Source organism: Oncorhynchus masou, chromosome 33 (assembly GCF_036934945.1).
Source record: "Oncorhynchus masou masou isolate Uvic2021 chromosome 33, UVic_Omas_1.1, whole genome shotgun sequence".
NCBI classification, from domain to species: Eukaryota; Metazoa; Chordata; class Actinopteri; order Salmoniformes; family Salmonidae; genus Oncorhynchus; species Oncorhynchus masou.
In genome coordinates this window covers 11,002,871-11,030,738 of record NC_088244.1, presented here as the reverse complement: position 1 = coordinate 11,030,738, position 27,868 = coordinate 11,002,871, and the positions used below count along the sequence as shown (strand labels likewise).

General features: G+C 45.8%; 1 protein-coding gene across 2 annotated transcripts in view; it reads right to left on the bottom strand.

Moving 5' to 3' along the window:
• Positions 1-27,868, bottom strand: part of LOC135527818 (plexin A3-like) — a 195,709-nt gene that overhangs the window by 22,618 nt on the left and 145,223 nt on the right. Inside the window, exons 11-23 of one of the 2 annotated variants that reach the window (XM_064956417.1) lie at positions 18,082-18,178; positions 17,013-17,203; positions 16,714-16,862; positions 16,277-16,397; positions 15,520-15,656; positions 15,123-15,293; positions 12,274-12,367; positions 11,828-12,067; positions 11,382-11,525; positions 8,951-9,185; positions 5,919-6,067; positions 3,326-3,582; positions 1,802-1,868 (exon numbers count right to left, since the gene is read on the bottom strand). In XM_064956417.1, the coding sequence (XP_064812489.1) occupies positions 1,802-1,868; positions 3,326-3,582; positions 5,919-6,067; positions 8,951-9,185; positions 11,382-11,525; positions 11,828-12,067; positions 12,274-12,367; positions 15,123-15,293; positions 15,520-15,656; positions 16,277-16,397; positions 16,714-16,862; positions 17,013-17,203; positions 18,082-18,178 (2,052 nt within the window). The remainder of the gene's footprint in view (positions 1-1,801; positions 1,869-3,325; positions 3,583-5,918; positions 6,068-8,950; positions 9,186-11,381; positions 11,526-11,827; positions 12,068-12,273; positions 12,368-15,122; positions 15,294-15,519; positions 15,657-16,276; positions 16,398-16,713; positions 16,863-17,012; positions 17,204-18,081; positions 18,179-27,868) is intronic. The other variant, XM_064956419.1, reaches the window with a different exon arrangement.

The following is a 27,868-nucleotide window of genomic DNA, read 5'->3' as shown; positions in this document are numbered from 1 at the left end:
CTGATTAAAAGCAGTGGTTTGCGCTTTCAGTTTCACACGAATGCTGCCATCAATCCACGGTTTCTGTTTAGGGAATGTTTTAATCGTTGCTATGGGAATGACATCTTCAACGCACGTTCTAATGAACTTGCACACCAAATCAGCGTATTCGTCAATGTTGTTGTCTGACGCAATACGAAACATATCCCAGTCCACGTGATGGAAGCAGTCTTGGAGTGTGGAATCAGCTTGGTCGGACCAGCGTTGGACAGACCTCAGCGTGGGAGCTTCTTGTTTTAGTTTCTGTCTGTAGGCAGGGATCAGCAAAATGGAGTCGTGGTCAGCTTTTCCGAAAGGAGGGCGGGGCAGGGCCTTATATGAGTTGCGGAAGTTAGAATAACAATGATCCAAGGTTTTGCCAGCCCTGGTAGCGCAATCGATATGCTGATACAATTTAGGGAGTCTTGTTTTCAGATTAGCCTTGTTAAAATCCCTTAGCCTTGTTGAAATCCCCAGCTACAATGAATGCAGCCTCAGGATGTATGGATTCCAGTTTCAAATAAATAACGCATCGCGCCGACAGAAACAAACATCTTTCTGGTAAGAAGAGGGGCGGGGCGTATGCCTTATGGCTAACGAGACGTGGTGTCAGAAACATACAGGAACTCAAATCCTTCTGTTCACCTGATTTAGAATTCCTCGCAATCAAATGTCGACCGCATTATCTACCAAGAGAATTCTCTTCGATTATAATCACAGCCGTATATATTCCCCCCCAAGCAAACCAGTCAAACGACAGTAACAAATAAGTAGATTCTATATTTTTCCAGACCATGTCCAATGAGATTAAATCCTCAATAATTTGTCGTTCACTTCAGGGATTTATGTTGAACATGCTACCTTGATATTTTCTTCGGTTTTGAGAACGTCATAAATCTTAACAAGGCATTACATTTGTTATTTAAGAAACTCTACAACCATTATCTTCACCAATAATATCTACCCTCAGGTAATGAAAACCCACATTAAAATATATATTTTTGTTAATTTAGTGACAACCCTGCCTATGAAAGATGAATATGCTATGCAAGCTGAATATAAACATGTGGAAGCCAATCCAGAATAGAGGTTTAAGTAGGGCTTGTGGAAACATTTCAGGGTAATTACTTGGGGAGGCTGGGAAGATGGCCAGAACACTTTAACATCTGCACTGATGTAACTTCAATATAATTGGTGGCCATCCAGAGCTACATTCCAAGAGGCATTTCAGGCCTGAACTCACAATGGGCCTGATGTTCTTGTCCTTAACGTGAATGGCCATTTTAATCCAATCCCAGAGTAACACAGGAGAAGCTTATGGTCAGGAAGAACACAGAAAGGCCATTTTGGGTGGTGGGGAGCACCTGACAGGATGTGGTTAGACAAAATTACCACAACTGCCCCCCAGGGTGATTCTCCGATATGGTTCACACTGTGGCCGTGCTGTGTGCTGCGGTCACACAGGGTGAGAATAAATATTACTAGGACCATGATTAGCCAAATAACCCCACCTCAGAAATATAATTACAACTCAGACATTACACTAATAATAGCAATTAACGATCATTTCACAGAATTTCTGGGAACAAAATTAGAACGGGTACAGAACACACTACGTACACACTGTTGCTATGGGCCTGCTGGTGTTTCAGCCAAACAACAGGCCTTTTGGGACTAAATCACAAGCATCAATCTTCTGCTAAGTATCTGAATCTATGTGCTCTGAACTTCAATTAACCCTATGTTAAAAAAAACTATCTGAGCACCATTAAAAGTGCCGTACCTTGAGGAAGCGATGCAGCAGGAACGTAAACCAGTTGGTGAGCATCTTCTCAGCCACCGACTCCGTCCTTCAGGAGAGATGAGACACCGGTCATATTCAACAACGTGTGTATGAGTAGAGCAAGGTTCTAGTGAGGGAGTGAGAGGAGAGCCCTCAGCCTGTGTCTCTACAAGTAAGTAGCCTCACTGTGTGGCCTAGGGTGGTGTAGTGATCTATAGCGCTGCCTAGGGTGGTGTAGTGATCTATACCGCTGCCTAGGGTGGTGTAGTGATCTATAGCGCTGCCTAGGATGGTGTAGTGATCTATAGCGCTGCCTAGGGTGGTGTAGTGATCTATACCGCTGCCTAGGGTGGTGTAGTGATCTATACCGCTGCCTAGGGTGGTGTAGTGATCTATACCGCTGCCTAGGATGGTGTAGTGATCTATACCGCTGCCTAGGGTGGTGTAGTGATCTATAGCGCTGCCTAGGGTGGTGTAGTGATCTATAGCGCTGCCTAGGATGGTGTAGTGATCTATACCGCTGCCTAGGGTGGTGTAGTGATCTATACCGCTGCCTAGGGTGGTGTAGTGATCTATACCGCTGCCTAGGGTGGTGTAGTGATCTATACCGCTGCCTAGGATGGTGTAGTGATCTATACCGCTGCCTAGGGTGGTGTAGTGATCTATAGCGCTGCCTAGGATGGTGTAGTGATCTATACCGCTGCCTAGGGTGGTGTAGTGATCTATACCGCTGCCTAGGGTGGTGTAGTGATCTATACCGCTGCCTAGGGTGGTGTAGTGATCTATACCGCTGCCTAGGGTGGTGTAGTGATCTATACCGCTGCCTAGGGTGGTGTAGTGATCTATACCGCTGCCTAGGGTGGTGTAGTGATCTATACCGCTGCCTAGGGTGGTGTAGTGATCTATACCGCTGCCTAGGGTGGTGTAGTGATCTATACCGCTGCCTAGGGTGGTGTAGTGATCTATACCGCTGCCTAGGGTGGTGTAGTGATCTATACCGCTGCCTAGGGTGGTGTAGTGATCTATACCGCTGCCTAGGGTGGTGTAGTGATCTATACCGCTGCCTAGGGTGGTGTAGTGATCTATACCGCTGCCTCCAGATCACATAATATACCTCTGCAGCATGGGTTTAATATACCTCTGCAGCATGGGTTTAATATACCTCTGCAGCATGGGTTTAATATACCTCTGCAGCATGGGTTTAATATACCTCTGCAGCATGGGTTTAATATACCTCTGCAGCATGGGTTTAATATACCTCTGCAGCATGGGTTTAATATACCTCTGCACTTGAAGAAGCTTTCAAAGTTCTTGAAAGGCCTTTTGAAGAATCTCAAATATAAAATATATTTTGATTTGTTTAACATGTTTTTGGTTACTCCATGATTCCATATGTGTTATTTCATAGTTTTGATGTCTTTGCTATTATTCTACAATGTAGAAAATAGTACAATTAAAGAAAAACTGAGCGGGTGTTCTAAAACTTTTATACCGGTAGTGTGTATATCTTTAAAATATCCTCACCGTCGGAGCAGCAGTTTAGGATGGTTGCGATTCTCCAGGTTCTTCTCTATGAGGTCAGCCAGCAACTGTTTAAGTACCACGGTGGCGTACTCCATGCGGCCCTGCAGAGCGGCCATGAGCAGAGAGGCCACATTTCCTCGGTCCCGCATGGAGAAGGACCTCTGGGCCTCCAGGGTGTGGATGAAGGTCAGCAGAAACATCTTACTGTGCAGCAGCTGGCTGAACAGACGTAGGGCTTTCTCCACATTGGCCGGGGACTGAGGAGGGGGAGGGGGACACAGAGGTGGGAATACACACAGGAGGTCCAAAGGGTTATTAAGTGGAGAGAGGGACAGGGGAGAGAGGGACAGGGGAGAGAATAAGGGAGGGCAGAGAGGGAGAGGGGAGAAGAGAGATAATAAGGGAGGGGAGAGAGGGAGAGGGGAGAAGAGAGGGGAGAGAATAAGGGAGGGCAGAGAGGGAGAGGGGAGAAGAGAGATAATAAGGGAGGGGAGAGAGGGAGAGGGGAGAATAGAGGGGAGAGAAGAGAGGGGAGAGAATAAGGGAGGGGAGAGAGGGAGAGGGGAGAAGAGAGGGGAGATAATAAGGGAGGGGAGAGGGAGAGGGGGAAGAGAGGGGAGAGAATAAGGGAGGGGAGAGAGGGAGAGGGGAGAGGGGAGAATAGAGGGGAGAGAAGAGAGGGGAGAGAATAAGGGAGGGGAGAGAGGGAGAGGGGAGAAGAGAGGGGAGATAATAAGGGAGGGGAGAGGGAGAGGGGAGAAGAGAGGGGAGAGAATAAGGGAGGGGAGAGAGGGAGAGGGGAGAGGGGAGAAGAGAGATAATAAGGGAGGGGAGAGAGGGAGAGGGGAGAGGGGAGAATAGAGGGGAGAGAAGAGAGGGGAGAGAATAAGGGAGGGGAGAGAGGGAGAGGGGAGGGGAGAGGGGAGAAGAGAGGGAAGAGAAGAGGGGGAGAAGAGAGGGGAGAGAGGGAGAGGGGAGAAGAGAGGGGAGATAATAAGGGAGGGGAGAGAGGGAGAGGGGAGAGGGGAGAAGAGAGGGGAGAGAAGAGAGGGGAGAAGAGAGGGGAGAGAATAAGGGAGGGGAGAGAGGGAGAGGGGAGAAGAGAGGGAAGAGAATAAGGGAGGGGAGAGAGGGAGAGGGGAGAAGAGAGGGAAGAGAATAAGGGAGGGGAGAGAGGGAGAGGGGAGAAGAGAGGGGAGGGGAGAAGATAGGGGAGAAGAGAGGGGAGAAGTGAGGGGAGGGGAGAGAGGGAGAGGGGAGAAGAGAGGGGAGGGGAGAAGATAGGGGAGAAGAGAGGGGAGAAGTGAGGGGAGGGGAGAGAGGGAGAGGGTAGAAGAGAGGGAGAGGGGAGAATAGAGGGGAGGGGAGAGAGGGAGAGGGGAGAGGGTAGAAGAGAGGGGAGAGGAGAGAATAAGGGAGGGGAGAGAGGAGAGGAGAGGGGAGGGGAGAGAGGGAGAGGGGAGAAGAGAGGGGAGAGAGAATAAGTGAGGGGAGAGAGGAGAGGAGAGGGGAGGGGAGAGAGGGAGAGGAGAGAAGAGAGGAGAGGGGAGAGGAGAGGTGAGAGAGGGAGAGGGGAGAAGAGAGGGAGGGGAGAGAGAATAAGGGAGGGGAGAGAGGAGACGAGAGAATAGGGGAGGCGAGAAAGGATAGAGGAGAGAGAGAGGGGAGATGAGAGAGGAGAAGGGAGAGAGGGGAGGAAAGTGTAAAGAGAAAAAGGGGGAGAGGGGAGACGAGAGGAAAGAGGAGAGTGGAGAGATAATAGGGGAGGGGAGAGAGAATAGGGGTGGGGAGAGAGGAGACGGAGAAATGTGTAAAGAGAAAAAGGGAGAAAGAAAATGGTTTGTTATTAGTTTGAGGATTACATGGAGCACCTTAAACGTGGCTGTAGTGACTTCAAATATTCCTCTATGCTGACTATTTTCAAAACATTTCTGCGGCAGTCTCTAGACAAGTAGTCTATGGAGGGCTGGTGGAGCTCCTGGGTTGACTCAGCCTCAGGTTGAAATGAAAAAGAAATAAGGTTGAGAAAAAAAGAAAAGAGGTTTCTCTGAAGCTCGGCACTAAGAGCTGCTGGCTACTGACTCGTTTTTAAAAAACAGGATCTATCGCTTTAGTTTTATTCCCTTCTTTTTTTGGCAGTGAGTTACCAAGACAACACAAGTGAACCTCAGGAAAGCATACTTTACTGAGTTACAGTACAACACAAGTGAACCTCAGGAAAGCATACTTTACTGAGTTACCAAGACAACACAAGTGAACCTCAGGAAAGCATACTTTACTGAGTTACCAAGACAACACAAGTGAAGCTCAGGAAAGCATACTTTACTGAGTTAACAAGACAACACAAGTGAACCTCAGGAAAGCATACTCTACTGAGTTACCAAGACAACACAAGTGAAGCTCAGGAAAGCATACTTTACTGAGTTACCAAGACAACACAAGTGAAGCTCAGGAAAGCATACTTTACTGAGTTAACAAGACAACACAAGTGAACCTCAGGAAAGCATACTCTACTGAGTTACCAAGACAACACGAGTGAAGTCAGAAGCACAAGGCAGTGAAGTGAACAAGTACTCTAGTTTAGTTTTCTTACACTTACATCCAGCTCCTTGAGGACGGGGTGCTCCTCGATGCCGGGGAACATGACTCTCATGGTGTAGGTACGGTACTCCAGGAAGGGGATCTTCACTCCGTCCATGTCATTGGTCAGCTCCTGGATGTCTGTCTGTAGCTCAGCGAATGCTATGTTGACAGAAGCATAAGATACAAAAATGGCCATTTTAATCCAATCCCAGAGAAACGCAGGAGAAGCACATGGTCAGGAAGAACACAGAAAGGCCATTTTGTGCGGCACCTGACAGGATGTGGTTCGACAAAATTACCACAATCAACAGTCAGTTACCTTGTCCAGGCGTGTTAGTGTCAAGTCAATACCATAAACTGCCACACTCTGGACTAAATCTGCCCGCTTCTAATCATTTTGAGCCGTGATTGTCTTGACAGCTGGCACAGTATAGGAATACATGGATACATGCTTATAAGACTTGACTGCCCTCTACCGAGTAATGGACAGAATATTTTGGTCATCCTCATACTGTACATCAGGGGTGGGTAATTCCAGTCCTCGAGGGCCTGATTGGTGTCACCGGTTTGCCCCAGCTAACACACCTGACTCCAATAATCACCTAATCATGATCTTCAGTTTAGAATGCAATGTGATTCATCAGCTGTGTTTGCTAGTGATGGAGAAGAAGTGTGAGACCAATCAGGCCCTCGAGGACTGGAGATGCCCACTCCTGCTCTACACAGTCAGTTCTGTGGTTGCCTGGTTACCTTCTACAGAGTCAGAGTAACATCTCAGGAAATATATTGTAAAGAATGTAGAGTGATTGACTTGTACTGTACCTACTATAAGAGCAACACGATAGCAACAACTGTTCAGAGCAGGCCAATGCTGATAACACACTAATCTTCAGAAGCACACGCAGCTCTCTGATAAGAGCATATCAAAATACCCTGCCAGTCAATGTTTCAGCTCACTTCCATGAAGCAATCTTTGCTTGACGAAAAAGCCATGAGCAGTGCTGGTGTCATTTCAGTGACAGAAATGTATGTGCAAAGAGCATTCAGATAAACATAGAACTGTTTTTAAATGGCCACGGTGAAAAGGTTATTTTACCTTTATTTTTAATTAAATCAAACATTATTATTTACAATGATGGCTTGGCAAAGAGGTTAGATAGGATAGGATAGGATAGGATAGGAGAGAAATAGGATATGATAGGAGAGAAATAGGATATAATAGGAGGGAAATAGGATGTGATAGGATATGATAGGATAGGAGAGGAGAGAAATAGGATATGATAGGAGGGAAATAGGATGTGATAGGAGAGAAATAGGATATAATAGGAGGGAAATATGATGTGATAGGAGAGAAATAGGATATAATAGGAGGGAAATAGGATATGATAGGATATGATAGGAGGGAAATAGGATATAATAGGAGGGAAATAGGATATGATAGGAGAGAAATAGGATATAATCGGAGGGAAATAGGATATGATATGACAGGATAGGAGAGGAGAGAAATAGGATATGATAGGATAGGATAGGATAGGAGAGGAGAGAAATAGGATATAATAGGATAGGAGAGGAGAGAAATAGGATATAATAGGAGGGAAATAGGATATGATATGACAGGATATGAGAGGAGAGAAATAGGATATGATAGGATAGGAGAGAAATAGGATATAATAGGAGGGAAATAGGATATGATATGACAGGATATGAGAGGAGAGAAATAGGATATGATAGGATAGGAGAGAAATAGGATATAATAGGAGGGAAATAGGATATGATATGACAGGATATGAGAGGAGAGAAATAGGATATGATAGGATAGGAGAGAAATAGGATATAATAGGAGGGAAATAGGATATGATATGACAGGATATGAGAGGAGAGAAATAGGATATGATAGGATAGGAGAGAAATAGGATATAATAGGAGGGAAATAGGATATGATATGACAGGATAGGAGAGGAGAGAAATAGGATATGATAGGATAGGATAGGATAGGAGAGGAGAGAAATAGGATATAATAGGAGGGAAATAGGATATGATAGGATATGATAGGAGGGAAATAGGATATAATAGGAGGGAAATAGGATATGATAGGATATGATAGGAGAGAAATAGGATATAATCGGAGGGAAATAGGATATGATATGACAGGATAGGAGAGGAGAGAAATAGGATATGATAGGATAGGATAGGAGAGGAGAGAAATAGGATATAATAGGAGGGAAATAGGATATGATATGACAGGATATGAGAGGAGAGAAATAGGATATGATAGGATAGGAGAGAAATAGGATATAATAGGAGGGAAATAGGATATGATATGACAGGATATGAGAGGAGAGAAATAGGATATGATAGGATAGGAGAGAAATAGGATATAATAGGAGGGAAATAGGATATGATAGGAGGGAAATAGGATATAATAGGAGGGAAATAGGATATGATAGGATATGATAGGAGGGAAATAGGATATAATAGGAGGGAAATAGGATATGATAGGATATGATAGGAGAGAAATAGGATATAATCGGAGGGAAATAGGATATGATATGACAGGATAGGAGAGGAGAGAAATAGGATATGATAGGATAGGATAGGAGAGGAGAGAAATAGGATATAATAGGAGGGAAATAGGATATGATATGACAGGATATGAGAGGAGAGAAATAGGATATGATAGGATAGGAGAGAAATAGGATATAATAGGAGGGAAATAGGATATGATATGACAGGATATGAGAGGAGAGAAATAGGATATGATAGGATAGGAGAGAAATAGGATATAATAGGAGGGAAATAGGATATGATATGACAGGATAGGAGAGGAGAGAAATAGGATATGATAGGATAGGATAGGATAGGAGAGAAATAGGATATAATAGGAGGGAAATAGGATATGATATGACAGGATATGAGAGGAGAGAAATAGGATATGATAGGATAGGAGAGAAATAGGATATAATAGGAGGGAAATAGGATATGATATGACAGGATAGGAGGGCAATAGGAGAAGGAGGAGGTCATAGTGACCGGTGCTCCTACCTTCTTTACACTCCAGGGCCACTCTGGACTCCAGGTTGTCCATCTGCAGCTGCAGGCGTTTCAGGGTGCGGTCAGCGTCCCGGGTCTTCCTCTTGTAGGCGATGAGCACGGCGATGATGGCGATGAGAAGCACCCCTCCTCCCGCTCCGATCCCGATGATGGCCGGTAAGGTAAGGATGCTGTCGGAGTAGATGTGCAGTGTTCCTGGGGAGTACTCCAAACCACCCACCATGATCTGGAGGAGGAACACATCCAACCTTTTATGCGAGTAAAGTGCATGTCGGATAAAAAAAATCATGACAGATCTGATGGAAACAGAACCTTTTCCAGGAAACTTTCCAAATGTCGACAAAACAAAATACACCCGACAAGGTGGGATCGTTTTGTGTCTGTAAAATGGATTATGTGAGAAATGTCAGTGGAAACGCTTTTATGTGCAAATATTGATATAATATCCATCACATCAAAGTAAACTTGTTGTGTGTTCCTCCCACTACGCATGCCGTTTATTAGGCTACAGATGAAATAAGTTAGGATGAACTTCACAGGGTGGTGAAAGCGCACGGTGATGAGCTTGACGCTCCTTCCCAATAAATATGGAGGGTCTTATTCTGGTGACATGATCATCCGCGCTCGTCTGCCGTTCGACAAATACAAATGACCTCGCTCTTTTATCCATAATGTCATCATGTAGACGATACGCTCTCGCCAACAGCGCTCAACCTGCACCCTGCATACTGTTGTCTTGAGCACACCTGCCAGTACCAGAGTGGGCACACTCGCTATATAACACATTGTTTGGGGTGAGAAAACCATCCGTAGAGTCGAAAATGCGATGGAAATCCATTTAACTTGTATTTATTTTCTTTTAGGAATTTTGACGTGCACTACAGTCAATTTGATGGAGACATCATATTGTTTTTAGGCAGATGTTTTTATCTTCACATGACAATCTGTTGCCAATTGAATGGAAACCTAGCTACTGAGATGGAAAAATTGGGCTCTGTCATATAAAGGATTTCATTACTACAGTGAGCCTTCAGAAAGGAATCGATCCTACACCATCCCAGGTAACTATTTACCCCCAGGTTGCTACAGTACCTTCAGAAAGTATTCATACCCCTCGACCTATTCCACATTCTGTTGTGTTACAGCCTGAATTCAAAATGTAAAACAACGCAATGTGGAAAAAGCCAAGTGGTGTGAATACTTTCTGAAGGCCCACTGTATGTAGCTCAGACTCAGAGTTACAGTACTGTTACACAAACTTTTTAGTTTTGACATCTCCTTTTTAAACTTCAGGCCAATTACAGATGACTTCCAACAGGTTTGGCTAACGAGTTTCACCTTTACCGCCCCATTCCCCTCCTGGCTGTGTGCTTTAATTATTGAGTGGTTTAGATGGAAGGGAACAGGGAGAATGCCACTCTGCTGTCTGTGTGTCTGTCCGTCACTGTGCTATGTGTCAGGTCATTAACACAGCTGGCTCAGCCTTCTCACTGTGCCGTGTGTGTCTCCATATCTCCCTGCCCCTGGGAGGGAGATCACTCCACCTCACCCATCACCTCTCTCTCTCCCCCTCTCTTTCATCTCAGCTTTGATTTGTAAATGCTCCCTCCTCTCCACAGTTGACTCTATTGATCGGATTAAATTAAAGTCTGAGCGTTTCACTGAATCAACAGTCAGTTACCTCGTCCAGGCGTGTTAGTGTCACGTCAATACCATAAGATCAGGACCTTTGATACAAAAGGTAAACAAGCTGCCACACTCTGGACTAAATCTACCTACTTCTAATCATTTTGAGCCGTGGTTGTCTTGACAGCTGGCACTGTATAGGAATACATGGATAAATACGTATGACACTTCCAATAATCAGATTGACCAGACTGCCCTTTGCCAATTAAATCACCTGCTCTTGCCAACGGTTGTCTGTCCATAAAAAGAAAGAAAGATTGCATTTCATCAATCCAAGATGATTCTTTTTCACCTCTACTGCTCAAGGCCACAGCTGAAATCGTTGTGCACTGAGACGTAATAAAGAGAGCTAGTCCTGTTTGGCGTTGATGATGATGCGCCAAAGCAGCGAAGTCAACAGATACTTCGATGACATGGGAAGTTGCTTGTATCAACGGGCCTCCGTGATCATAATGAATGATGACCCTTTGACTTTTACATTTGGTGGATTAGCATTCAAGTAACAAACGGCCACACAGCTATTATAGAATTGATCATAGATGTCATTTCTAAGTCAGGCATGTTTCCAAATAGCACAGATAAAAGTGTTTTAACTACATGTCAAATATATTTAGAGAAGTAACAAGACTGGATTATGGCCAAAGCAGTTTGGCTATGAAAGATTTCTCACACGAAGCTATTGTTGACATAAAATACACAAACTACTGTAAACGTTGGGCGGGACATCTGGTCTTACCACGACTCTCTGCTCCCCGGTCAGGTCTGGCGAATCACAGAGCAGCTGAGACTCCGAGACAGTTAACAGACAGGGCGTTTCACCAATCATCACGCTGTAGTTCAGCCGGAAGTTGCCCGGAGCAGGGGGAATCAAATTCTTTCCCTGTTTTCAGAAGAAACATGTTGTTTGTTTTCAAAAGTAACATTCTGTTGGACAATAATCACATTTATCAGACACAAGCACACACACACAATAAAGTGTATGGGTCTTTAGAGTATTATCAATCCGGACTTGTAATTCTATCCTCAGCTCAGGGACTTTGTACATAGATGTGTAGGGAAAGGAAGTTGTCTCTGCACTGGTTCTGTCTCACATGACCTCTCTTGCTTCTCTAGAGCTTTATCCTCCTTCCTCTCAACAGACAAAAGTAACAGAAAATTAAACCAAACAAGGAATCTACTTACTTTGAGGATAATGGGAGAGCCGGGCTTGACCTCCATTATCCCAGAGTTCCCTAGTGTTTCGAAGGTGGGGTTGGGATAGTAGGTGAAAGGTGTCCCGTTGAGGACGAGCAGCGCAGCCACGTGATCCAGGATGAAGCCGTACTCGTCGGGGTGCAGGCCTGACTCTGGGGCCTGGTGCTTGGTGTAAATGATGCCCGGGGCCAGACAGGTCATCACAGAGTCATTCACCACTGTGCACACCTGGACAGGAAGATAAAAGAGGAGGGTCAAACCAGGAACAAGTACGAGAAAAACGTCTGTGTAAAACCACAATACTGACAATGTTTACAGCAACAAAAGCGTACTGCGTAAGTCCTTGATGCTAGTTGCTATTATACAGGTTAACCATTTGTAACAGTCACAGCGGTACAGTGCAAACATGGAATGTTCATATTGGGAACACTTACATTAGTAGTCTGTATTCCTGCATACTTGGCACGGACTTTGGGCTCCTGGATGGTGAGCAGGTTGGTACCTGTGACGGTGATCAAGGTGCTACCACTGAAACACAAGCAGAAACATGATGGTGGAGAGGTTAAGACGAGAGTTATTGCACACTGGTGACATGGGCAGAGAGACAACAGGGAGGGAATGAAATAAGAACTTCTGTGTAACAGAGCTGACTTTTAGTGTTTTTGTCTACAGCATGTTGTTTGTATGATTTATCTTACAGTACTGTTGAGATTCAGAAAAAGAGGGAGCCTACAGTCCCCTCAAGGGTCCCATGGATTAGGATGGGACATACATTAGATACATCATCCCCCATACTGTCTATTGTGCTTTAGTGTCATGGTGAAATGGCTACAATGGGACAGTGTGGGCGTCTCAGTGTGGCTTTGGGGCTCATGTTGTAATCTCAGAGTGTTCTTGAGGCATTACAGGCAGTAATGGATGTCTGAGCTGAGTTTCTCCTCAGGAATCTCCCAGGGCATTGGTCATGTGCTGAGAGGTTCCAGCCTGCAGCCTGTTGGCTGGGAGGAGAGGAGACGGGTGTATAGTGAGGAGGAGGGGAGGAGTGGGGAGGGGAGGAGTGGGGAGGGTAGGAGGGGGGTGGATAGCAGGGGAGGAGTGAGGAGGGGAGGGTAGGAGGGGAGAGGAGGAGTGGGGGGTAGGAGGGGGTGGCTAGCAGGGGAGGAGTGAGGAGGAGTGGGGAGGGTAGGAGGGGGTGGATAGCAGGGGAGGAGTGAGGAGGAGGGGAGAGGAGGAGTGGTGAGGAGGGGATAGCAGGGGAGGAGTGGGGTGGGGAGGGGGAGTGGGGAGGGGAGAGGAGGAGTGGGGAGGGTAGGAGGGGGTGGATAGCAGGGGAGGAGTGAGGAGGGGAGGAGGGGAGAGGAGGAGTGGGGGGTAGGAGGGGGTGGCTAGCAGGGGAGGAGTGAGGAGGAGTGGGGAGAGTAGGAGGGGGTGGATAGCAGGGGAGGAGTGAGGAGGAGGGGAGAGGAGGAGTGGTGAGGAGGGGATAGCAGGGGAGGAGGGGGGTGGGGAGGGGGAGAGGGGAGGGGAGAGGAGGAGTGGGGAGGGTAGGAGGGGGGTGGATAGCAGGGGAGGAGTGAGGAGGGGAGGAGGGGAGAGGAGGAGTGGGGGGTAGGAGGGGGGTGGCTAGCAGGGGAGGAGTGAGGAGGAGTGGGGAGAGTAGGAGGGGGTGGATAGCAGGGGAGGAGTGAGGAGGAGGGGAGAGGAGGAGTGGTGAGGAGGGGATAGCAGGGGAGGAGTGGGGTGGGGAGGGGGAGTGGGGAGGGGAGAGGAGGAGTGGGGGGGAGGGTAGGAGGGGGTGGATAGCAGGGGAGGAGTGAGGAGGGGAGGAGGGGAGAGGAGGAGTGGGGGGTAGGAGGGGGGTGGCTAGCAGGGGAGGAGTGAGGAGGAGTGGGGAGGGGAGAGGAGGAGTGGGGAGGGTAGGAGGGGGGTGGATAGCAGGGGAGGAGTGAGGAGGAGGGGAGAGGAGGAGTGGTGAGGAGGGGATAGCAGGGGAGGAGTGGGGTGGGGAGGGGGAGTGGGGAGGGGAGAGGAGGAGTGGGGAGGGTAGGAGGGGGTGGATAGCAGGGGAGGAGTGAGGAGGGGAGGAGAGGAGGAGTGGTGAGGAGGGGATAGCAGGGGAGGAGTGGGGTGGGGAGGGGGAGTGGGGAGGGGAGAGGAGGAGTGGGGAGGGTAGGAGGGGGTGGATAGCAGGGGAGGAGTGAGGAGGGGAGGAGGGGAGAGGAGGAGTGGGGGTAGGAGGGGGTGGCTAGCAGGGGAGGAGGGGAGAGGGGAGAGGAGGAGTGGGGAGGGTAGGAGGGGGTGGATAGCAGGGGAGGAGTGAGGAGGGGGGGAGGAGGGGAGAGGAGGAGTGGGGGTAGGAGGGGGGTGGCTAGCAGGGGAGGAGTGAGGAGGAGTGGGGAGAGTAGGAGGGGGTGGATAGCAGGGGAGGAGTGAGGAGGAGGGGAGAGGAGGAGTGGTGAGGAGGGGATAGCAGGGGAGGAGTGGGGTGGGGAGGGGGAGTGGGGAGGGGAGAGGAGGAGTGGGGAGGGTAGGAGGGGGTGGATAGCAGGGGAGGAGTGAGGAGGGGAGGAGGGGAGAGGAGGAGTGGGGGGTAGGAGGGGGTGGCTAGCAGGGGAGGAGTGAGGAGGAGTGGGGAGGGGGAGAGGGGAGAGGAGGAGTGGGGAGGGTAGGAGGGGGTGGATAGCAGGGGAGGAGTGAGGAGGAGGGGAGAGGAGGAGTGGTGAGGAGGGGATAGCAGGGGAGGAGTGGGGTGGGGAGGGGGAGTGGGGAGGGGAGAGGAGGAGTGGGGAGGGTAGGAGGGGGTGGATAGCAGGGGAGGAGTGAGGAGGGGAGGAGAGGAGGAGTGGTGAGGAGGGGATAGCAGGGGAGGAGTGGGGTGGGGAGGGGGAGTGGGGAGGGGAGAGGAGGAGTGGGGAGGGTAGGAGGGGGGTGGATAGCAGGGGAGGAGTGAGGAGGGGAGGAGGGGAGAGGAGGAGTGGGGGGTAGGAGGGGGTGGCTAGCAGGGGAGGAGTGAGGAGGAGTGGGGAGGGGAGGAGGGGAGGGAGGGGGGAGAGGAGGAGTGGGGAGGGTAGGAGGGGGTGGATAGCAGGTGGAGGAGTGAGGAGGAGTGGGGAGGGGAGGAGGAGTGGGGATGGTAGGAGGGGGTGGATAGCAGGGGAGGAGTGGGGAGGGGAGGAGAGGAGGGGATGAGAGGAGAAGAGGATGGGAGAGGAGGAGTCGGGAGGGGAGGAGTCAGGAGTTGGGGAGGGGGGGAGTGGAGGGGAGAGGAGGCTTGGCTGCTCACTTCACTATACTCCAGCTGGGCTCGATGCTGGAGATGGTGGGGTCCTCTGTGTAGATGTAGCGTGTGTCACTGCTGGTGACCTCAGCTTTGTCGATTAACAATTTGATTGACGCAGGCCCTGAGCCAGACAGGGACGACGGTGTCACACACACAATGTCCCTGTTGGTCCTCCTGTGGCCGGATAGACAGAAGATGTGTCATATTGTGTCACAGAGTTCATTCACTGTCTGAAACAACACTTAAGAAAATGTCATGCTGTCACCCTGTTATGATGCTGTTTTAATTTAACTTAAAAATAGACAGGTAATGTGCAGACAGGGTGTGATAGAACAGATTACACTACTATACTACCACAGTCCATTCCTTCGAGGTGGGGTCAAGCTGACTGACTACTCACTTAACAAACAGACACTCCTCCTGGGCGATGAACACAGTGACGGTGCTACCAGCGTCCAGATGATGGCCTGATATCGTCAGCCGGGTCCCCCCGGACATGGGGCCCTTCTCCGGGTGCACATGGTTGAAGCTGGGGGTCTGAGAGAGGGAGGAAACTCACTCTTTACACCCAGCAGCACACAAAACAATTATACAGTTTTTTTCTGAAAAGCTACTGTACAACAAACCGATTCCCATTATATTTCTAGTAATTGCTGCTCACACACTGCACCCCAGCCGAGCAAGTTTTAGTATGTATTTTTGTAATCAGCAGCACAGTGACATGAGTAAGACTCTCCTTTTTCCTGTAATTAGCTACATAGTTTCTCGGTGCACATGTATTCATTTGGCTGGGAGCATCTTGGCATCTGCTGGAATTAAACTATTATTGATTGGTGGTTTAAGGGCAAGCCCATTCATTTCAGTGAGCTGCTCTGTGCCCAGGCTGAGGAGATAATAGACTGACACCACATTCCTGTTTCACTGCTGCTTAATGCTCTGTCGGAATAGCTGGGTAATTACTGTACATCACATCGGCCACACTTTCTCGCACAACACTTTCCTCATCTCTGTATTGCAGCATAAGGCTAGGTAGTTCCCGGGGCTACATAGAACCACGACATTTGGCTTGTATCCCTCCTCCCCGGGGAGAGAACGGACAGACTTTCTGCACAGTCATCGGTCTAGGAAAAGATGGGGTCATGCGAGGTCATACGCACCACGAAGGAGTAAGTCTGGGAAGATTGGGTGCGGTACTCTGCACTGCACACCCCGATACACAGCTCCACCGGACCGCCTGGAGAGTGGGGCAGCAGCGCTTCGGCCATGTCACACACAATCCTGAGGAACATACACACAGTCAGCTGTCAATCAACGGCTCATTGCTTATAATGTCTAACGTTCAAATGAAATACACTCTTAGAAGAAAAGGTGCAATCTAGAACCTTAAATGGTCCTTCGGCTGTCCCCATATGAGAACCCTTTCAAAAACCGTTTTTTCCCCAGGTAGAACCACAAAGGGTTCTCCTATGGGGACAGCCGAATGACCCTGTTTTCTAATAGTGTAGAGTTAAGAAACATATGATAAAGTACAGCATCTTTCATCTACCTGAAAACCATTCAAGTGAAATCCTATCGACAAAGGCACCACACTCACCTCTCAGCGCTGATGTACTCGGAGGTCACAGGGTTACAGCGAACCCCAGCCACCTGGACGTGGGCGATCTCCCGCACCTGCAGCCCGAGGTTCTCGCCCTCGATCGTCACTCGCGTGCCCCCCTCTTTGGGCCCCGTCAGCGGGCGGATCTTTCCATGGAAACAGGGTCAAGATCAAGGAAAAGCAATCTCCCCGTGTTCACACACAGCAGAGTGCCTGGGTTCAGCGGCTCTAGGCCACCGACTTAAATGCAACCATACAGAAGTATAAATACACAGCTCTCTGTGCTCCAGCCTCACCTTGGTGATGCGGGGGTGGCTGCAGCGGACATTGTGCCTGCCGGGGTGCATCCAGTTCTGCTCCGGCGTCTGGCAGTGCTGCCTCAGGAGACACTTCTTGTTGTCCAGGCACCAGCCACACTCAAACGCTGTGCTGGCCTTCAGACACAGGCCACAGCTGTCCCTCTGGGCCTCGCACTTATATAGCAGGGCTGAGCGCAGATAGACAGACGGACACAGGGACAGACAGACAGACAGACAAACACGGAGGGTTAACACTGGGCAAAGGTGGAGTCTGAGACAGAGAGGCGAGGGGCGCTGCACTGTGCTGTCTGTTTGTGCTGCATGGCTCACTCCCAGGTCCTGAGCCGTTAATCTCCCTCTATCCTTGGCTCAGCCTCGCACACTGCTCCTATGCACCACCTCAGATGTAAAGGTGAAGACGGTACACAGAGTTATTGACCTGTTCAGTGGGAGAACATAAAACACTGTGCTGCTAGCCACATGGCTAGCTATCTCCTCTCATCTTCGCGCAGAGCCAATCGCCCAGCAGAGAGATGCTATCTGCCGGCTGACTGTTACGGGTCTTACGAGAGCTATGGGTCTCTTTCACAGCGGCCTGATCAAACCAGTGAGATAAAACACTTTTAAGAGAAGTATTGACAACCCCTGTTTGTGCCTGACTTGCAGTTATACAAGGTGTCTTGATACAAAACACGGTACATTTAGTTCTGTGACTTTATCGCCCACAAAAAAGTTAGAAAATGTTACAGTTTTGAAGACAACAAGAAAATAACTGCAAAGGCTTAATCCACATTTGCGACTGAATTATACCACCGAATAAGATTGACTGTGGTAGCCAGCCCCCAGCACTGTACAGGAAGTGGACTGAACACTCAAATAACACTAGAGGACTCAGCGAGGGATGACAACATATTTGACCAGCCCAAAGCCTCAGGCAACACACCGGTGAGGCTGTTGTTTCCCTGTTGTGTGCCAGTTGTGTCAGTCTTGGATTTTTCATTGACATTATTTAGCAGCAACACTATCATGACGAATGTATGACTCTGAATATGATAAAACAACATACCTTTCATGGTGGGAGGCTTGTCGATGAAGAAGTCTCCATCCCAGACGATAGAGAAGTCAACAGGCAGGTCTCCCATCTCGTCCCCATCATACCAGTACTGGAGGTAGAAACACACATAACACCATGATTCAATCATCATACCAGTACTGGAGGTGCATAAAGCCCAACATCAGTCAGAGTTTGACCAGCCTTCATAGGGAACTATTAATAAAGACTAACTGTGGTTTATGACCTGGCTCATCAGTTCAAACTGAGTTAAGCATGACTGCTGGCACGGTGCAGTGGAAACCATAATGCTATAATATACACTACACTGTACAATGAAAAACATTTCATCTCTGTGTAACAACCCATTAGCCCAGCCTGGCCACTAGATTCCATAGCTGTGAGTGAGGTCAGGGAGACATTGTGCCATTTTTTTTTTTTTTTACAGACCAGGCTTTGAGTTAATCTGTCTTTTTGCAGAGAGAGCGATTGCGAGAGAGAGAGAGAGAGAGAGAGAGAGAGAGAGAGAGAGACACAGAGAGAGAGAGAGATAGATAGAGACAGGGTGAGAGAGAGACAGAGACAGAGAGAGAGACAGAGAGACAGAGTGAGAGAGAGAGAGAGAGACAGAGAAAGACAGAGAAAGAGAGAGAGAGAGAAAGTGGGAGACAGAGAAAGAAAGAAAGAGAGAGAGAGAGAGAGAGAGAGAGAGAAAGAAAGAGAGAGAGAGAGAGAGAGAGAGAGAGAGAGAGAGAGAGAGAGAGAGAGAGAAAGAGAGAGAAAGAGAGAGAAAGAGAGAGAGAGAGTGGGTTGCTGCGGCTACTATGTGTCTGTCAGGTGAAGGAGGGGTGGTGGTTTTTACTGCCTGTGTTTTAATTAGCAGCAACACTCAGAGCACTTAGCCAGCAGCAACCCTGAGAGAATATCGCTGATCAGCCACATCGATCCATGGCCAGAACACTTATGAGTGTTCATAAGGAGGCGATGGAAGAATGAGGGCAGACTAACAGCAAGAGAGGGCCCTGAATTTAGCATTAAAAGGAGAACTTATTCCAGACCACATTAAATCATCTCTGAGTAGATTCAGAGAGAGAGAGAGCAGCTCCAGTTTGACACCCAAGATGGAAATACGGTCGCAACTGAAGGTTCCTGTTGAACTGTTAAGTCTTAATGGAAGCATCATATGTGACAAATGGTTATCCATCCATACCTCATCTTTATCCATCCATACCTCACCTTTATCCATCCATACCTCACCTTTATCCATCCATACCTCACCTTTATCCATCCATACCTCACCTTTATCCATCCATACCTCATCTTTATCCATCCATACCTCACTTTATCCATCCATACCTCACCTTTATCCATCCATACCTCACCTTTATCCATCCATACCTCACCTTTATCCATCCATACCTCACCTTTATCCATCCATACCTCACCTTTATCCATCCATACCTCACCTTTATCCATCCATCCATACCTCACCTTTATCCATCCATACCTCACCTTTATCCATCCATCCATACCTCACCTTTATCCATCCATACCTCACCTTTATCCATCCATACCTCACCTTTATCCATCCATACCTCACCTTTATCCATCCATACCTCACATTTATCCATCCATCCATACCTCACCTTTATCCATCCATCCATACCTCACCTTTATCCATCCATACCTCACCTTTATCCATCCATACCTCACCTTTATCCATCCATACCTCACCTTTATCCATCCATACCTCACCTTTATCCATCCATACCTCATCTTTATCCATCCATACCTCACCTTTATCCATCCATACCTCACCTTTATCCATCCATACCTCACCTTTATCCATCCATACCTCACCTTTATCCATCCATACCTTACCTTTATCCATCCATCCATACCTCACCTTTATCCATCCATACCTCACCTTTATCCATCCATACCTCACCTTTATCCATCCATACCTCACCTTTATCCATCCATCCATACCTCACCTTTATCCATCCATACCTCACCTTTATCCATCCATACCTCACCTTTATCCATCCATACCTCACCTTTATCCATCCATCCATCCATACCTCACCTTTATCCATCCATACCTCACCTTTATCCATCCATACCTCATCTTTATCCATCCATACCTCATCTTTATCCATCCATACCTCACCTTTATCCATCCATACCTCACCTTTATCCATCCATACCTCATCTTTATCCATACATACCTCACCTTTATCCATCCATACCTCACCTTTATCCATCCATACCTCATCTTTATCCATCCATACCTCACCTTTATCCATCCATACCTCAACTTTATCCATCCATACCTCACCTTTATCCATCCATACCTCACCTAAATATATCAGAGCTGAGTAAACAACCAGCACCTCCTAATTCCTCATCAGTCCAGGGACATCGGCTGTGTTGTGTGTAAGTGTATGCGCACATGTCTGTGGGTGTCTGTGCACACACGTGCATGTGTGTGGGCATGCGTGTGTGTGTGTGTTAGTGAGTGTGAAAGTGTAAATCTTTGTGCAGCTGTCCTGGGAAATATCTGGGGGTAAGTCAAGCAGGGAATGCACCAGTGTGGGTGCTGAAAGGCTGAACTGAACCTGTTAACACCAGGCTCCAAATGCCCTTACATCTCTATAGGGTCCAGTTGGTACTGGGGTTATATCTCTATAGGGTCCAGTTGGTTCTGGGGTTACATCTCTATATGGTCCAGTTGGTACTGGGGTTATATCTCTATAGGGTCCACTTGGTACTGGGGTTATATCTCTATAGGGTCCAGTTGGTTCTGGTGTTACATCTTTATATGGTCCAGTTGGTACTAGGGTTATATCTCTATAGGGTCCACTTGGTACTGGGGTTATATCTCTATAGGGTCCAGTTGGTTCTGGGGTTACATCTCTATATGGTCCAGTTGGTACTGGGGTTATATCTCTATAGGGTCCACTTGGTACTGGGGTTATATCTCTATAGGGTCCAGTTGGTTCTGGGGTTACATCTCTATAGGGTCCAGTTGGTACTGGGGTTATATCTCTGTAGGGTCCAGTTGGTTCTGGGGTTACATCTCTATAGGGTCCAGTTGGTTCTGGTACTGAGGTTACATCTCTATAGGGTCCAGTTGGTACTGGGGTTACATCTCTATAGGGTCCAGTTGGTACTGAGGTTACATCTCTATAGGCTCCAGTTGGTTCTGGTACTGAGGTTACATCTCTATAGGGTCCAGTTGGTACTTGGGTTACATCTCTATAGGGTCCAGTTGGTACTGGGGTTACATCTCTATAGGGTCCAGTTGGTACTGGGGGCACTAGTCCAAAGTTAGAACTTTTGCAAGATCAAAATCCCCGAGAAAAGGTTTGCAAGATCAAAATCCCCGAGATGACAAGGTAAAAAATCAGTCGTTTTGCCCCTGAACAAGGTTAGTTAACCAACTGTTCCGAGGCCGTCATTGAAAATAAGAATTTGTTCTTAACTGACTTGCCTAGGTAAATAAAGGTTAAATAAATAATTTATGTAATTATGGCTCAGCAGCTTCCTGGGCAGGGCCACTGAATTAACTTCCCCCAATCACATCGCTTGTCACACTACAAAAACAAAACTCAACTTGAGACCATCCTCACTTCTATCCATCAAACAGACATAGAAACTATATATATATATATATACATATATATATATATATACATATAAACTACAGTTAACCTTTTCCAGTCTTGTTTTTCAGCCATTAATCGGAAATGCCTTATTTAATGACAGCATTTTGTGAAATGGTTTTAGAAGGCCAGCGATGTTCTTCACAGTCCAATGAGGTGTTACATTTGTTCAATAAGTAAACCAAATCCGATACGTGAGTTAATGGCAGTATTCAAAGCCTCGGGTTCAGAAACACGCAGTATACAGGTTGTTGCCTGTAAGTAACATAATGTATTTCTGGAGGTAGTATAATGTATTTCTGGAAGTAACATCATGTATTTCTGGAGGTAACAATGTATTTCTGGAGGTAGTATAATGTATTTCTGGAGGTAACATCATGTATTTCTGGAGGTAACATCATGTATTTCTGGAGGTAGTATAATGTATTTCTGGAAGTAACATCATGTATTTCTGGAGGTAGTATAATGTATTTCTGGAGGTAGTATAATGTATTTCTGGAGGTAACATCATGTATTTCTGGAGGTAGTATAATGTATTTCTGGAGGTAGTATAATGTATTTCTGGAGTTAGTATAATGTATTTCTGGAAGTAACATAATGTATTTCTGGAGGTAGTATAATATATTTCTGGAAGTAACATCATGTATTTCTGGAAGTAACATGTATTTCTGGAGGTAGTATAATGTATTTCTGGAGGTAGTTTAATGTATTTCTGGAGGTAGTATAATGTATTTCTGGAGGTAATATAATGTATTTCTGGAGGTAGTATAATGTATTTCTGGAAGTAACATAATGTATTTCTGGAGGTAGTATAATGTATTTCTGGAGGTAGTTTAATGTATTTCTGGAGGTAGTATAATGTATTTCTGGAGGTAATATAATGTATTTCTGGAGGTAGTATAATGTATTTCTGGAAGTAACATAATGTATTTCTGGAGGTAGTATAATGTATTTCTGGAGGTAGTATAATGTATTTCTGGAGGTAGTATAATGTATTTCTGGAGGTAACATAATGTATTTCTGGAGGTAGTATAATGTATTTCTGGAAGTAACATAATGTATTTCTGGAGGTAGTATAATGTATTTCTGGAGGTAGTATAATGTATTTCTGGAGGTAACATCATGTATTTCTGGAGGTAGTATAATGTATTTCTGGAGGTAACATCATGTATTTCTGGGGGTAGTATAATGTATTTCTGGAAGTAACATAATGTATTTCTGGAGGTAACATAATGTATTTCTGGAGGTAACATCATCTATTTCTGGAGGTAGTATAATGTATTTCTGGAGGTAGTATAATGTATTTCTGGAAGTAACATAATGTATTTCTGGAGGTAACATCATCTATTTCTGGAGGTAGTATAATGTATTTCTGGAAGTAACATAATGTATTTCTGGAGGTAGTATAATGTATTTCTGGAAGTAACATCATGTATTTCTGGAGGTGACATAATGTATTTCTGGAGGTAGTATAATGTATTTCTGGAGGTAACATCATGTATTTCTGGAGGTAATATAATGTATTTCTGGAAGTAACATCATGTATATCTGGAGGTAGTATAATGTATTTCTGGAGGTAACATCATGTATTTTTGGAGGTAGTATAATGTATTTCTGGAGGTAACATCATGTATTTCTGGAGGTAGTATAATGTATTTCTGGAGGTAGTATAATGTATTTCTGGAGGTAGTATAATGTATTTCTGGAAGTAACATAATGTATTTCTGGAGGTAACATAATGTATTTCTGGAGGTAACATCATCTATTTCTGGAGGTAGTATAATGTATTTCTGGAAGTAACCATGTATTTCTGGAGGTAATATAATGTATTTCTGGAAGTAACTATGTATTTCTGGAGGTAATATAATGTATTTTCTAGCCTTCTTTTTCAAGTGAAAGGCAGGCAGCTTTGAGGAGATTAGTGGTTGTGTGTAAACGGGGGGAAGCTTTTGTGTTGGGCCATACAATGCAGCTTATCTCTGCCAGTCGTGAATTGATTTTCCTCAGGCCATGGTTCCACTGGGTCTGAAACTAGCAAGTGGAGACAAACTGGCCTGGTTCTGTCAGACATGTCTCTGGGCTGCAGGCGAGGCAGTGAGGTAATCTTACTTAAAAAAAACAACAAAAAAAAACCCATCACTGGATAGAAAAAACCCCATTTGAAAATAGCGCTACCTTTTAAGACTTATCCTTAGCTCTTAATGGAAACAACAGTTATAGCTGAACAAATGGATTGATAGAGTGACAGTGACCAGAAGGAATAGCTTCCATTTGTTCAGATATAACTGTAAATTGTGAAGTGTCTGTTGAAGGGATCTATATGAAAGATACACATATTGTAACCAAGTTCATTTTATTGTAGGCTTACTATGTTTCAAAGATGATGGGTTTGGAGAATATTTTTCTTAAATAATTTGTGTTTATTCAGAATAAACTAATAAAGATTCAATTATACTTTGGCAAGGATCAGCTGTAGTTCTCTGCAGCAGTTTAACCATCTGTCAAACATTTTTATTTTACCTTTATTTAACCTGGCAAGTCAGTTAATAACAAATTTGTATTTTCAATGAAGGCCTAGGAACAGTGGGTTAACTGCCTGTTCAGGGGCAGAACAACTGACTTTTACCTTCGATCCAGTCCAACATTCCAACCACTAGGCTACCTGCCGCCCTGAAATTAAGAGAACAAATACTATACTGTAAGTTGAGGATGCAATTCAGGGTTTTCACACCCACCCCGGGTGCACGTTTTGGTTTTTGCCCAGGACAGAGTTTGAGAAAAACCTTGGTGTAGACTATGACGAGTAGAATTGGCTTTGTCATCAATACTGGCTCCCTTCTGGTGACAGAGTGAAAATCATTTTCCCTTAATGATGAAGGCTTTCCAGTTTAATTTAATTAAGTTTCAAAATTCTACCGACTTCAGCAAAATTACCTTTGAATAAGGGCCTTTTTCCTTCTTAAACATACACAGTAATGAACAGCGAGTCTATATTAGTGAACATAAATGATGTTTTCTGTAAACCACACTTCATTTCATCATTGTGATTATCGCACTAGGAAGATATGTACTGTATTCTGCATCCTGGTGTCAGATTTAAGGTCAGACTTGCGTGATTGAAGAAACAGACAGGGTCATCTGGAATGGTCTTATTAGCCATGAAGGATTACGGCTGGTTCAGAGCTCACTCCATAAACATAGAGTATATCAATTGCATGTTGAGGCCATGGTTGAATTCGTGCCATCATATTTGAGGTAAGTGCATTAGCCGGAGAACACCAAAGCATACTTTTCACATGATGGCACTGAAACATTCTCTGTAGATTACTTTGGGAGTCTAAAAAGTGTTCAGAGCAGGCATAACTAAAGCACTGATTTCTCAATTAGGGGAATGCAGCGGAGACTCACTCCCTTCCCATTGCTGGTGCTTAAAGCAAAACAAACAGGATGAAACAGGCTCATAATTCATGCTATTGATAGCTAGATCACACCATTTAGAGGACAATTTATTCTACCAGAGCCCACCTGCTACAGAGCCCACCTGCTACAGAGCCCACCTGCTACAGAGCCAACATGCTACAGAGCCTCACAGGCACAGTATCTACGACCTCAGAGACTGACGGGGATGCAAATATGCAACAATCACAAGAAAGAAGGTAAATACCATATCATTATAATGACTATTGTATGAGGAAAAAAGTGCAGAGGAGATGTTTGAGGATAAAAACCACCTCAAAGATGTATCATAAACAGCAACATATATCGGTGCTCCCGAGTGGCGCAGCGGTCTAAGGCACTGCATCTCAGTGCAAGAGGCGTCACTACAGACACCCTGGTTTGATTCCAGGCTGTATCACAACCGGCTGTGATTGGGAGTCCCATCGGACGGCGCACAATTGTCCCAGCGTCATCTGGCTGTCATTGTAAATAAGAATTTGCTCTTAACTGACTTGCCTTGAGTTAAATGAAGGTTAAATGAATAAATATATAATATCCTCCCCTAATTGATGTAAAATGGAGCATTTTATTTTTACATTGACAATGAGGTGACATGTTCACAGTATCATTAACATGTACGTTGGTTCATGCTAAATCTTTTCCATTAGCGGGGCCTTTGGTGTCAAGAGCAGGGCAGGTCCTTTCGAGACCTGACAAGTATGTTCCAGTGAGAAACACCAAAGACGTTGGTAGTCTGATTGGGCACTTGATGAAAATAATAGAATAATGAGGGCATGCTGGTTCAGAAAGCCTGAAAAATAACATGGAAGTGTTTTTTTTTTATTCAAAAGCTTTGCTACCATGGTTCGGAAATAATGATGTTCATTGTGAGAGCACTTTCCATCAAGAGGGTAGAGCAGAACTCGTTGCGCAAAAGGCCTTTACTCTACGTTTCCTGGGTAACACTGCCAATGCCTGTCGCTATGGGGTCAGCGGGGCTTAGCAACACTTACATCCGTGGATTAATTTGGGACTATTTTAATCTTTTGATACAAAAGATGAAAAGTCCCATGTATTAAGATTCAGCCAATCGAAGTCACACGCGTGCCATGTTTAATCTGCAACGTAAAGCATGCTGTCAAACAAAAATGCATAAAATGCACAAAAGCCCTTTACACTACCAAAGCAAATGCTTATTGAGTTTCAAAGACCCCGATGTATCCTTTATTTGAAAGGCAGTGTGTATATGTGTGGGGGGTGTATCATACTGATTTATTCCAGCTATGGCAGCACATTGCTGATGTCTGCAGTCAAATCAAGTGGGAAGAAACAAGCAGGCGTGTGTCTGAGCTGATTACAGTCCGTGGTATGCCTTTTGAAATGATACCCGTACATATCGTACAGTTGGGGAACATCATTTATGGGATTGATGTGGATCAGCATGAATTATCATATAGAGCTGTCTCATCTGTATGTATGCGCACCTTAGAAACAGGTACTGTATTTCTCTATGGACGCAGGTGGCATGTGGGTCATGCATGATGCACCTGTTGCATTAGAACTGAAATGACATGAGTCCAACCACACCAGGAGTAAACCAGTAGTATACCTTAGTTGGTCTATTTAGCTGGAGAAAATGAATGGAAATACCAAAGTAGAGGCAGAGAGACGGGGAAGAGATGGAATGTGGAAAGGGGATGTATTTGACTTCAGGCTGTATTTGGGCAGAGACAGGGCACAACCTTGTGTTGTATTTGTGCAGGATGTGATGTCAGACCCATGTGTTGTTCTCCTCTGTCTATTGGTCTGCCTCTCTGTCTGCAAACTGCTGTCTGTCTGCAAACTGAGGGAAAACTGCTGTTATCTGTCTGCATCAATGACCCAGGGCTTCTCTAGATCTATGGCATTGACATCTTTCACACGCTGAACTGCACATCACAGATCAAGGGTCAACTTCACATACAGCAGTCCTGAAAATAGACAAACACACAGCGATGTGGACATACGGGCCTCACGGCTAGTTTCTTAATGGCAGTTCTATGGACCAGGGTTGGGTTCAATTCAAATTGAAAGGAGTCAATTCAGGAAGTGATTTGAATAAACAATTCTGAAATGTAATAACTTTTCAAATAAATAGCTTGCACTTTCAGTTGATTGACAAGTCATTGAAAATAAATGCAATTTCTTCTATTATTGAATTATAATTTTTGTTAACCTGCTATATTTGATGTATTTTTAAACTTATTTAGCAGTCTATAGATATATCACTGCGAGAGTGACAGAGCAGCTGTCTCAGGGGGAGAAAGGCCAGGCAGTGGGAGGCGACGGGAGACGGGAGGGAGGCTTGTTTGTCCACTACAACGCCCCCTCTCTCCCAGGGAGGGGCCCTGATTGGAAGAGGAGATCGTTGCAGGGATAAGAGACCTGATAAGAGAACAGTTATGAGGCAGTGAAGGAATAATATGAGCGGTCTGGCTGTGTGTTTAGGTCCCACGGGAAGAATCTGAGTTAGCTCCACTCAGAGAACATTTTTCAGAGGCCAGTCTCACTTACTTTAAGCATTACAATCCCTACATTAACAGATATTAAAGAAAAACCTGAAAGTGAAAGCAAATCAAACTGCAACAGGCTAGAGTTGCCCTGTCTGGTAAAACATACGGTCACAGCTGGTGAACATGTCCAACGTATGCTTAACCTCA